A 12146-nucleotide genomic window follows, 5' to 3' on the forward strand; every position below is an offset into this window, starting at 1 on the left:
GACAAAGGGGGACACCTGAGGTGGAAGGGGCTGCAGGCAGGAGATGGTGTGGGAGGAACATGTGCAGGGAAGGGGACAGTGTCAGAGGACACCTGGCATGGGCAGGCAAGGGCTGGGCAGGGAGAGGCCAGGGGCAACCAAGGGCCCAGCCTCAGGTAGAGCAACCAGTCACCCTCCTACCACAAGGGAGCAACTCAGACGGAGAGGACTCAGCATTTATTATCATCAAGCACCTTGTAGGGTGAAGGTGATGTGCTTCGTGGAGAAATTATAAATAATGAAAAGGAAACATTTAGAAAAAGAGGTGCCAGCCCTGCAGCAGGCAGCGGAGGGAGGGGACTCTTTGGTTGTGCAGTGGGCGAGGCCTGGTGTCTGCTCCGTCACAGCCCCCCAAGGTCGTCTGCTAGGAAGGCCAGGAGGTAGCGGCTGACGTGCCTGTCAATGATGACGGCCGAGAAGCCCAGGATGCGCCGGGTCCCGGGCAGCACCTTGGGGTCTGGAAGACAGATGGGAAGGAGGGGTCATGTAGGCAAACTGATTTGCACTCGCCGGGTCCTAAGGGGGCGGGAACAGGTTGAGCCCCAGCACTGCCACCCCCTCCCACTCAGACCCTGGAGCTTTCAGCTCCTCCAAGTGACCTGTGTGCGGCCTTCGGGTGCAAGGCCCTGTGCGCGTACACCACGCCCACACTCGGAGGCCTTCCCAGCATGACAAACTGGGGCGTCACAGGGAAAAGGGGCTGAGAGCCGTGTGGCCTCGGTGGCCTCCTTCACGTTGGGCCTGCAACATCGTGGGAGGAAAGACCCCAGGCTCTAGGGCAGGAGAACTGATCCATGTGGCTCCAGGTCACAGGTGTGGGGTGGAGCCCCCTCCTCTGCAGAGAATAACTGGGTAACAGAGGCCACCAAGGCTGCAGGCTGCACACACTCAACTTCTCTGCTACTCTACTGCTGCACAGGTGGGACATGGAACTGGGGGCGGGGCCAGGATGCCCTGCTGCGCACAGGGGCTGTGGTACCCACCTGGAGGGCAGCAGTAGAGCAGTAGGGCGAGGCCGGTGGCCAGGCCGAGGCCTGCCAGGAAGCTCATGGGTCCTGGGGAGGAATGAGCACGAGAATGAGGGCTAGGCCAGCAGGCACAGAGGGGCTGTCACCAACAGAAAGGCAGGAATGGAGCCCGACGGGACGGAGAGGCCCCTGGGGCAGAGACAGCGCCCTGGGGGGAGGAGAGAGAGACAGAGAGGGAGGGAGAGGGCGGCGGAGGGGGTGTTGCCCTTGTTACCCCTGTCACTCAGCCCGTGGCTCTCGCTGCCCCAGTCGAGCTCTGTGCAATCTGAGTGTTCTGGAACAGAATCAGAGCGCGGTTAGTTGTGGGCTGGGCCAGAGAGCAGGGTGGTGGCCCCCAGGGGAACCCAAGGCCGCTTCTCCCTCCCGAGGCTGCTGGGCCTCACATCGCCTTGCATGGCCACCCCATAGTGCTGGGATGGCCAGGCCAGACATGGTGAGGTCAGGCCCCTCGGGGAAGCCTGACATCAAGGGCCATCATTCCTGTTGTCCGTAAGACCCCAAGTTTAGCGCAAATATCCACTGTTAAAAGCCAACTGCGTCATCCTGGCAGCTCGTGCCAGATGCAGCTGGGGAGCGAGCTTCTCCCCAGCCTTCCTAGTCACTCTACCCTCTGGACAGGCTCTGGGACACCTAGGAGCCATGGAAGGTGCTCTACCTCCAGCAGAGCTGTGCCTTGGCCTCAGCGATGTCCTGGATGACTGATGGAAACCTCACAGGCAGTGAGGGCCTATCTACCTGCCCTTGGGTGGCACTGCATCCTGCAAGGCCTAGGGAAGCTTCCACGGGATCAGAGTCCTGACTGAGTGGGTCATCCCTGTGGCTGGACACAGCAGCCCTCCTCCCAGGGCCCTGTGCACAGAGGCCTCAGAATGGAGCCACCACCCCAGCCTTGCAGTGCCCTCTCTGGCTGCAGAAGCTCAGAAGAACCCAACCCTAGGGACCTACACATCTCCTGAGGCCCGGGGGGTACCGCCCGGGGACATGACCCTCTAAATCACAATACACAAGATTGACCAGCCATCCATGCCCGAGGGTGCTATAGACACTCAGGTGTGTGCACATGGGCTGTGGCAGAAGCAGGCACCATCCCAGTGTCCCCTGTGAGCCTGGGTAACTCCAGGCTGGGACGACCTCAGGAGCACCATTCGGTGCTGAGGACAGGGCTGGTATCAGCATGCAAATGAAGTCCCCACAGTGATGAGGGTGAACAAGAAAGGAGGGCCAGCTCTGCGACACCAGCTTCAGGGTGAAAACGAGCATGAGAACAAGAGACAGAAAGGAGGAGCAACAGAGGGCAAGACAGGGACACAGGATGAGATCTGCATGCCTGCATGCTCTCCCTGGAGGCCATGGGATGTCCCTAGGGAGGGCCAGGAAACAAGAGACACCCAGGCCAGAATGGGGACGGAGGACATCCTTGCTGTCAGCAGTCATGTGGCGCCCCCAGCCCAGCATGAGCACTGGTGCCCGGCAGACTTACGCAAGCTGTGGCGGCTGGGCAGGTGGCTGTGCAGGGGCTGGGCGTGGATGTACAGGGCTCGGTAGAACTCCTGGCAGTGCCGCTCACCGCTCCGCTGCAGGTGGCTCAGGAGGTCACAGAGCCGCACGCGCAGTGACGCCTTGGGGTTCCGGAACTGGGGGCAGGAGGGAGCAAGAGCAGGCTGGGGGGCGGCGACAGGTGAGGGTGGGGCACTGGGCCCAGGACCCAGCTTCAGCGTCCTCTCTGGGTGCATGATACCCAGCGGGCAGCATCACCTGACACCCCGGGCCCCTGTCCACAGCCAGCAGCCACAGCATTACTGCTCCTCCTCAGTCCCTGTGGCATGGGAGGGGGGAAGCTGAGGCTGGAGAGGTCACCGAGAAAGCACAAGGCAGGGGACAGCATCCTAAGTGACGGGACTTGGCGTGGCTTCCTCTGTGACCCCAGTACATCACCTCACCCTCTGAGACTTTTTTCTTCATCTGTAAGGGAAATGATAAACCCACAAGGTAGGGTTTCATGGGGAATTAATGAGGTGATGGCATAAGTGATAACTTCTATTGTTCTGCAGTCTATAGGAAAGAGATTCAGATATTTAAAAAATTAGCTGAGGTTCTTTTAATTCATTCCATACAGAAACTGGTTGTAAAGGCCAGCGCACAGGGCACTTGGCACTGACCCATGGAGCAGGAGGCAGTGGTGTGGTGCTGTCCCCTGGTGGTAGCATACACTGACTGTGGAAACTGCAAAGCAGACCAATGAATTGCAGGAGCCTCTTTTTCCTGCAAAAATGTCTCATTTTTTTTCCAAATGATCATGTAGCAGACTTCTAATTGCACTGAGACTGACTGTAGTCTATCACTTCTTTGTTTATTTGCTGAGATGGGGTCTCCCTATGTTGCCCTGGCTGGTCTCAAACGCCTACCTCCTACCTCAGCCCCTGAGTAGCTGGCACTATAAGTATTGACACCAAGCCTGGCTGAGCCTATCATTTTTAAGTCACTGTAGGACTTTCACAATACAGGCAACATGTGAGCAGTAGCAGGCCCCTGTTGACTCCTGTTGTGTCCTCACCAACTAGCCTGTCCCAAGAAAGACCTCAAACCTCAGTACATCCCTGCAAGTGGCACTGTGACTGACCACCATGTCATGTGAGGAAAATGCAGCTCCAAGAAGGAAGGGATGCACTCAGCAAGGAGCCCAGGGACAAGACCCAGACCCCAAAGGCCTGGTGGGGCCTAGCAACCAGCTCCAGCCTCTCTAGTCCTAGTGACCACTGCCAGGAGCAAGTGGCTTGTGGTAGGAGCTGGAGCTTGGGAGAGGATGTGCCCAACTCTTTCACCCAGAGTCCCTGAGACCAGGACCACCTTACAATCTCCCAGGCCTGGGGGGCTGGCAGGATGAGTCCTGGGACAGAGGCAGGAAGTACATCTGGAATGCCATCTGCAACAGGACCTGCTGGTGCATCTACACTCTGAGAGGCCACGGTGCGGCCTGCTCTGGAGACTGGGGACCCTGGACACGGGACAGCCTCTTGGGCCTCAGTAGCATGCTCCATAAAGCAAGGTGATGACCATGCCTACTTGAAGGCCTATGGTGTGGATCAGGGACAATCTGGGGAGGTGGGTGGTGGGCAGCAGTTTACCTGGGTGTTGTGCCCATACCACAGATGAGACCACTAAGGTTCCCAGCAAGACTGGCCTCTCAGCACTGCAGGGCCAGTGGGTCAGCATCAACACTGCCTACCTGTGGCTGCCGCCCACCTTACATGGGCTGGGCCTTCCCACCCACAGGCAAAGAAGAAGTGAAAAGAAAAAAGCAGCATTTTGACCTCTGGCAGATGCACAGTGAAGAGCTGCTGCGTGGCACCAGGGTGCTATCACGCCTGGACTGCCGAACCCTCCCTCCTCAGCCCTATTTGCTCTTGTTTGTGTACTATCATGTGCTACTGTATGATGTCACGTGTTGTCACATGTTGCCATAGGTTGCCTCCTGGTTCCCACCAACTCTGGCAGGGGCCAGCAGGCATGATGACATATGAAGAAACTGAGGTACAGACGTTCCGGGCCCTTTCTGGGCCACTCCAAAGAGACAGCTTCAAGCTCAGGTAACCCGAGAGCCCAGCCCAGGTGTATCACCTGTGAGCGACCCTGAAACACCAGGTGTGCTTTCCCAAGATGAGCCAGGGCCAGCAGCTAGCTCCTCCCAGCCCATCAAGGAAGGGAACCTGGGAGATATGTGTGGTGCTACAAGATGTGTAAGGACTTGGCAAAAAGTTTGCCTGCATTTTGCTTGTGTCCAGAGACTTTGCCTGAGACTGAGACAGTGCAGATAGCGTGAGTGCTACCCCCACCCTCGGGTATGGGGTAGCCTGCCTACAATATAAGGGAGGAAAAGAATGTTGTACTCCCCTCTCTTTTGTTCTTGTTGCTTTTGCTGTCTTTTGTCCCCTTGAAGTGTTGCCCCTGTGCCATGCCACTGATTACGCACTGCCTTGGAGCCAACTGATTACGCACCGAAACCTCCACAAACTGTGAGCTAAATAAACCTTTCCTTCCTTAACTTTGGGCATTAGGTATTTTGTCTCAGCAACGAGAGAAAAGTAACCAAGACACCCACCCTCACCTCCTCAGCACCTTTTCGGCCTCCTTGTTGTTGAGGACCTGTGGGTAGTAACGGTTCAGCTGAAGGACGATCCTGTCCACCTGCTGCTCACTCAGGCGCCCCTGGCCTGTCAGGAACGGCGTGTCCTGCACCAGGCGGTCGCAGTAAGTCTGATCTGGAACAGACATGTGGAGTGCGGGGCGTGAGGCAGTGCGGACCTGGGGAGGATTAAAACCAGCAGCTGTGGTGCTGACCATGGAGGCCCTACGCCTGCAGCACGGAGACAATCTCTGGAAGGTGCCTACAGGACTATGACATCCCAGCCCGCATGGTGGGCAACACACAGGGAGAGCTGCCCCAGCCTGCCAACCCACCTGGGCAGAAGATGCAAGCAGGCAGTAGGTGTAGCAGGAGTCCAGAAATGGCTGCACTCCCTGCCCCCTCTCCTATGCCAAAAGTTGATCAGGGAAATAGACTTTCAGAGGCGAAGAAGAATCTGTCCTCTACCGGGTTACCACAGGGCCATCTGGAAAGAGGTGGGGCCCAGGGAGACCACAGGCAGCTCTGAGAAGTCTGAGACACCGGCTCTGCAGCTCCCCACTGTCACACAGATGCAGGAACACAGGGCTCGGCATGGCCGCTGCTGGCACTACCAAAGGACAAGGCAGTTTTCTTTATCTCATCTCACAGAGTCCCCACTAAAGCACCATGGCTGCACCATCTTCCCCTTATCAATGCTCTGTAGACAGGCAGGTCTGTCCAGCTGAGGGTGGCGTGGAAGTGGCAGGCACAGGGAGCATGGGACCCAGGGGGCAAACGGATGCCTTGCCTCATACACTTCCAGCCACTGTCCTGTTGCCCCAAGCACACACGGGCTGGGGGAAAGAACATGGTGCTCTGCAGGAGTATATTTTATATATGTGATGGAGGCAGGCTGGGATCGGTTCAAATTAGATTGTTATAACCGAGGATACTATATATGATCTTCATGTTAATCACAAAGAAAATATCTACAAAACATAAACAAAAGTAAGAAATGAGAAGAGAACCAACATCCATTACTACAAAAAAAATCAACTCAGGGGCTAGGGATTTAGTTCAGCGGCACAGAGCCTGCCTGGCAAGTGCGAGGTTGTGAGTTCGATTCCCGGTACCAGAAAAAACTTAAAAAAAAAAAAATCAGCTCAACAACAAAGAAGGCAGTAATGGAAGAAATGAGGGTCAAAAAAGCCACAAGACATACAGAAAATGCTGTCTACAAGAGACTCACTTTAAATCTGAAGACACAATTAGGTTAAAAGTAAAAGGATGCAAAAAAAGATAGTCTGTGTAAGTAATAACCAAAAGAGCAGGATGACCATACTAATATCAAAAAAAGACTTTAAACAGAAAATTGTTACAAGAAAAAAATTACATTATATATTAATAAAAGGTTAATTCACTAAGAATATATAATAATTATAATAGTTACAAACATAGGCTGAGACAGAAAGTTGCAAGTTCAAGCCCAGTCTGGACAACTTATTGAGACCCTGCCTCAAAATAAAAATAAAAAGGGATGGGCAAGGGATATAGCTCAGTGGCACAGTGCCTGCCTGGGAAACACAAAGTCAATTCATAGTACCAAAAAAAAAAAAAAAAGGTAAAAATAAAAAGGGCTGAGATAGCAGTATAGTGCTCGCCTAGCATATGAGAGGCCCTGGGTTCAATGCCCAGTACCTCTCCTCCTCACTCACAGGCAACAATCACGTAAAAATATGCTTAACTACTAGTCTTTAGGAAAAACCAGGAGGAGATACCACTTCATACTCACTAGGACAGCTGTATTTTAAAACTGCAAGTGTTGGGGAGAAAGTGAAAAAACTCAAACTCTTGTGCACTGCTGGTGAAAATGCATAATACTGCAGCCACTGTGGAAAAGGGGATGGGAATCCTCAAAAAACATAAACACAGACTTATCACAAGATCGAGCAGTTCCACATCTAGGCACAAAACTTACCAACTGAAAGCAGATATTCAGACACTAGTGTGCCAGTGTTCCTAGCAACAGTATTCAAAATAGCCACAAGATGCAAATAAGTCACGCAACCGGTAAATGGATTTTCAAAATGTAGTATATACTTATGTACAACAGGATGGTGTTGAGTCATGGAAAGGGTGAAATTCTGACACATGGATGTTACAACATGGATAGCCTTGAAAGCACATGCAGCACAACGCCTGCCTGGCAAGCGTGAGGCCCTCGGTTCAATTCCCGGTACCAAAAAAGAAAAAAAAAAGCATATGCAGGCTGGGCCTGGTGGCACACGCCTGTAATCCTAACACTTGGGAGGCTGGGGCAGGAGGATCCTTGCAAGTTCAAGGTCAGGCTGGGCTACAAAGTGAGTTCAAGGCCAGCTTGAACCGCACAGTGAAACCCTGTCTCAAAAAGACAAACAAAACAAAGCAGGCAAGCATATGCTAAGTGTAATAAACCAGACACAGAAGGACAAATGTGTGATTTTGTTTATATAGTGTACTAAGAATAGTCAAATTTGGAGAAACAGTGAGTAAAATAGAGGTTACCAGGAGCTGGGTACAGAGGAAGAAAGGAGAGTTACTATTTAAGGAGTAGAAGTTTCTGTCTGGGATAATGAAAAAGTTGTAGATGCCGGGCGTGGTGGCATACCCCTGTAATCCCAGCACTCCGGAGGCTGAGGCAGGAGGATCACTGCGAGTTCAAGACCAGCATGGGCTATAAAGTGAGCTCAAGGCCAGCCTGAACTGCATAGTGAGACCCTGTCTCAATAAGACAAAAAATTTTTTAAAAAAAAGTTGTAGAAATGAGAAATGAGTAGTGGTGATAGCTGCCCAACATTGTAAATGTGCTGAGTGTCACCAAAATGATTAAAATGGTAAATATTATATTCTGCATATTTAACCACAATAAAGATGAACTGATAAGCGATGGCTCACTTACACAATGAATTCAGCACTAAAAAGAAAAGAGTTATTAAGCCATGAAAAGACACAGAGTCTTAAGTGCATATTTCTCAGTGGAAGAAGTCAGTCATACAAACCGTACGATTCTAATTATCTGACATTACAGAGAAGGCAATATCACGAAGACAATAAAATTAGTGGTTTCCAGGGCTAGAAGGAGGAAGGAATGAGTAAGGGGGCTTCAGGGAATTTTTAGACAGCAAAAGCTTTCTATATCATACGGTAATGGTGAATAAAGGACACTACGCATTTGTCGAGACCCACAGAATGTACAGTATAGGGAGTAAACACTAATGGAAACTCTGAACTTTAGTTAATAATACTAATAATGCACTAATACAAAGTGCAACAAACAATAGGGAAAATGCAAGGGATCAGTATAGGACCCTCTGGACTATTGCTCATTTTCTTTTCTTTTTTTTTTTTTTTTTTTTTTTTTTGGTGTTTTTGAGACAGGGTCTCACTACGCAGTTCAGGCTGGTCTTGAACACACTTTGTAGCTGGTCTTCCACTTTTAGGCTGGCCTCAAACTCGGCTCTGTTTCCTATAAACTAAAACTGCCCCAAAAATAAAGTCTTGGGGCCAGGCACAGTGATATGTGCCTGTAGTCCCAGCTTCTTTCGAGGCTGAGGCAGGAGGTTTGCTTGATCCCAGGAGTTCAAGGCCAGCCTGGCAACACCATAAGACTATTTCAAAAATAAAGAAGTAATATAGCCAGGAGTGGTAGCACATGCCTGTAATCCCAGCACTCAGAAGGCTGAGGCAGGAGGATCACGGCAAGTTCGAGACCAGCCTGGGCTACAAAGTGAGTTCAAGGCCAGTCTGAACTGCATAGTGAGACCCCGTCTCTAAAATGACAAAAAATATAAAAAATAAATACAGAAATACATAAATACCAAAATGTCTATTAATTAAGAAGAAAATCTATAGCTGGGCGTGGTGGCACATGCCTGTAATCCCAGCACTCAGGAGGCTGAGGCAGGAGGATCACTGCGAGTTCGAGACCTGCCTAGACTATAAAGTGAGCTCAAGGCCAGCATGAACTGCATAATGAGTCACTGACTCAAAACAACAACAACAACAACAACAACAACAACAAAAAAGAACTGGAGGTCACGGAAAGCCGATTAACTCCTGAGTTGGGGGAATTAGCTCAGAAGGGTCGCAAAAGACCTTTCTGAGTGACAGAATGGTCTGTCTTGATTCTGCCTGGGCTGATAATTTCACAGGTACACACATTTCTCAAACTGTTCACTAAAAACTAGTGCATTTGCTCACTAGTAGATCACACTTATACAAGGCAGATCTTTCACAAAATAGGGTTACCATGTTGCAAAAAGTGGTCTCTCCTCTGGTTTCATCCTTGGGGCACTGACTCAACAGGCTTGTGCCCTTTTCCGGCCTCCCGGGGTCCACATGGCCAGGTATAGTGGGCTCTGGCTCCAGTACGTGCAGTATCTCTACCAAACAGCTAAGGTGAATCCCAGCGGAACTCAGGAAGCAATCCCATGTGCCAGGTATTCTGCACACTCTATGCCTCCCTATAACCAACATCCTTCCACCAGCTCTGCTATGTGAGCACAATTACCACCTCAGATATGGAAACTGAGGCACAGCAAGAAGATAAAGTACCTCTTCAAGACTGTGCAGCCAGTCAGGAAGTGGCAGATCCGAGGTCAGAACCTAGTCACAGCTGTGTTGGGGTCAACTCTAGACATCCAGGCTGTCTGCCTCTCTTCCTAGCATACAAGTCACCTGTGCAATCGGGTACTTGAGTCTGCTCCCTACCAGACAGGAGCAAGCCCAAGGCTGCCTGTCCAGCGCTGTCTCCCCAGTGTGTATCACGTATATGCACAGGGCTGAGCTCACAGGAGGCACACAAGAAAGTTCTGGATGAATGGATGCTGGTCCAAGGCCCAAGGGTGAGGTCTGTTGGTGAACAGTGCCCAGTGCCCTGAAGCGGCTTCCTCCCACTGGGTGAGCTGCTAGGCCGGCAGGGCCTCCGTGGCCCGCAAGCCATGAGTCACAGCAGACCTGAGTCATCTGGCACGGGCGGCATAACCAGGGGCTAAGGCCAGCTGTGTAGCTCCAGGGCTGTGCCTTCCTGCAGTTCTAGTGAGCTGTGCATGCCAACCACACACAGGCAGCCACTGGGAAGCACAAAAAGACGCAAGCAGGGACCCCGCCTTGGGCCAGGCCCTTTGGTAAACAAGGCCAGAACTGTTTCCACAGGATAAAGGATGAATTGCTCTGCACAAAACCCATGAGCTTTCGCCAAGCCCACACTCTTCCCCCTTCCTCCCAGCTGGCACCAGGAGCATACACTCCACCCTTGGCACCCCACCTGAACCTCCTGAACCCAGAATGAAGTCTTCAGCCCAGCATTTGGGGCCCGGAGGCATCTGGCCCCATCTGCCCTCACTCAGGCCCCCAGTCCCCTGAATATTCCTCTGTGGCAGCCTTCAACCTGCCACACTGTCTGGCGTGCAGGCCCCAATCTGAGAATACTTGATTAATTTGTGCCCAGCTGGTTGTTCTCCTTCCCAAAAGCCAACCTGAGTCCCCCAGGCCCACCTGCTGGGGCTAGGCATCACCCTTGCTCCAGAACTTCTGCCAAAAGAACCCAGTTTGGCTAAGAGCATTTACTTGACAGCGCCCGAGGCAGGACACTTCCTGAGCACATCCCTGTGCAGACACGGCCCTCAGTGTTTGTAGGCATCAGCTTGCCTGCATGCTCACTGGCAGAGAGGACTGGTGGAGGCGGATCCCAGTCCATGCAGAGGGGCAGTGAGCCCAGGACCACACTTCTGCAGCCCTGCAGGGCTGCCCACTGCCCCCCACAGGCCTGGATCTCCATCTCCCATCCCCAAAAGAAAGTCTGTGGGAAGTGCTTAGAGGTCCAGTGAGCAGACAACAAAGAAAAACGGTGCCATGTTTCCACAGTGAGAGTCTAGAGGGCCCCTGCCTGGCTGTGGTCTTCCCGCTGGAAGGTCCCCTTACACAAGAAGTCTGGGATTGCCTGCTTCCCTGGGGTGGGCTGCCTCAGACTTGGCAAATACCCAGCTCTGGGATGGCCCCTTGGGCCAACACAGCTCTGAACGCATCCTGATGATCTCTCTAAAGAAGCTGGGGAATCAGGGATCTTGGCAGGGCACAGACATGCTAGGGCCAGGTCTCATTCTGCCTCTGCCACTGGGCAGCAGAGTGGCCTGTGGCACTGGTCCTATCTGAGACTCTGCCCCCAAATCCACCTACAGACATGGATCAGAAGTGCCCAAGGCTGGGCCTGGTGCACAGTAGATGCTCAGAAATGGGAGCCACAAGTAAGTATCTGGAGGGTTGACATAGGGGAACAGGTGGCAGCTGGGGTCTCTTCAGGCCTGGTAGCACCAGGTTCCCTTCTATAGGCCCCTATTTCTGTGTAGGACCCAGTGAGTGCAGAGGAGAGGGGACTGGAGACTTGTGGGACCACCCTGCTCCCCTGGGTCACCCCAGGTGACTTTTGCCACCGGAGTGAGACCCTCAGGAAGGAGGTGTGGCCCAATACCCGCAAGGGCTTCCCATCAAAGGGTAAAGCTCATGGAGCAGGGCTGCCCTGCTTAGCTGGCACCAGGAAGAGGATGGGCAGGTCCCCACACCAGAGAGGCTGGGGCGTGGTGATGGAGTGCAACAGCCTTGGGACGCGGGGAGTCCAGTCGCTGCTCCGATTGCTCCAGACCCGTCTGGGACAGGGGGTGCGCCCAGCTGGGGTCCCGTGGGCCCCCGAGGGGACGGAGGCGCTGGAGTCCGGCGGTACCACAGCCTCCTGGGCACGCAGCGCCGTCCCGCCTCTTCGCCGAGGTTCCGGGGATGGGCATAGCATCTTTGTGCCAGCCTCGGCAGCCGCGCGAACACCACTTCCTACTCTCAGACCTGAGCCGATCCCGGCCGCCGCCCGACCCACAGCTGCAGGGGCCAGGCTGCCGCGCGGTGCACCTGCGCCGGAGCTCACCTGCGGCCTCCGTCCGCGGCCC

General features: G+C 53.1%; 1 protein-coding gene across 2 annotated transcripts in view; it reads right to left on the reverse strand.

Annotated features, from left to right (window-relative positions):
* Window positions 1–201: 201 nt before the first annotated feature.
* Window positions 202–12146, reverse strand: part of LOC102025036 (chromosome unknown open reading frame, human C9orf89) — a 13195-nt gene continuing 1250 nt past the window's right edge. Inside the window, exons 2-6 of one of the 2 annotated variants that reach the window (XM_005408899.2) lie at window positions 5184–5326; window positions 2548–2701; window positions 1282–1341; window positions 1023–1094; window positions 202–496 (exon numbers count right to left, since the gene is read on the reverse strand). In XM_005408899.2, coding sequence (XP_005408956.1) covers window positions 381–496; window positions 1023–1094; window positions 1282–1341; window positions 2548–2701; window positions 5184–5326 — 545 coding nt within the window. In that variant the 3' untranslated portion in view covers window positions 202–380. The remainder of the gene's footprint in view (window positions 497–1022; window positions 1095–1281; window positions 1342–2547; window positions 2702–5183; window positions 5327–12146) is intronic. The other variant, XM_013506882.1, reaches the window with a different exon arrangement.

This window comes from Chinchilla lanigera, unplaced genomic scaffold, assembly GCF_000276665.1.
Source record: "Chinchilla lanigera isolate Chin_1 unplaced genomic scaffold, ChiLan1.0 scaffold00114, whole genome shotgun sequence".
Lineage (NCBI taxonomy): Eukaryota > Metazoa > Chordata > Mammalia > Rodentia > Chinchillidae > Chinchilla > Chinchilla lanigera.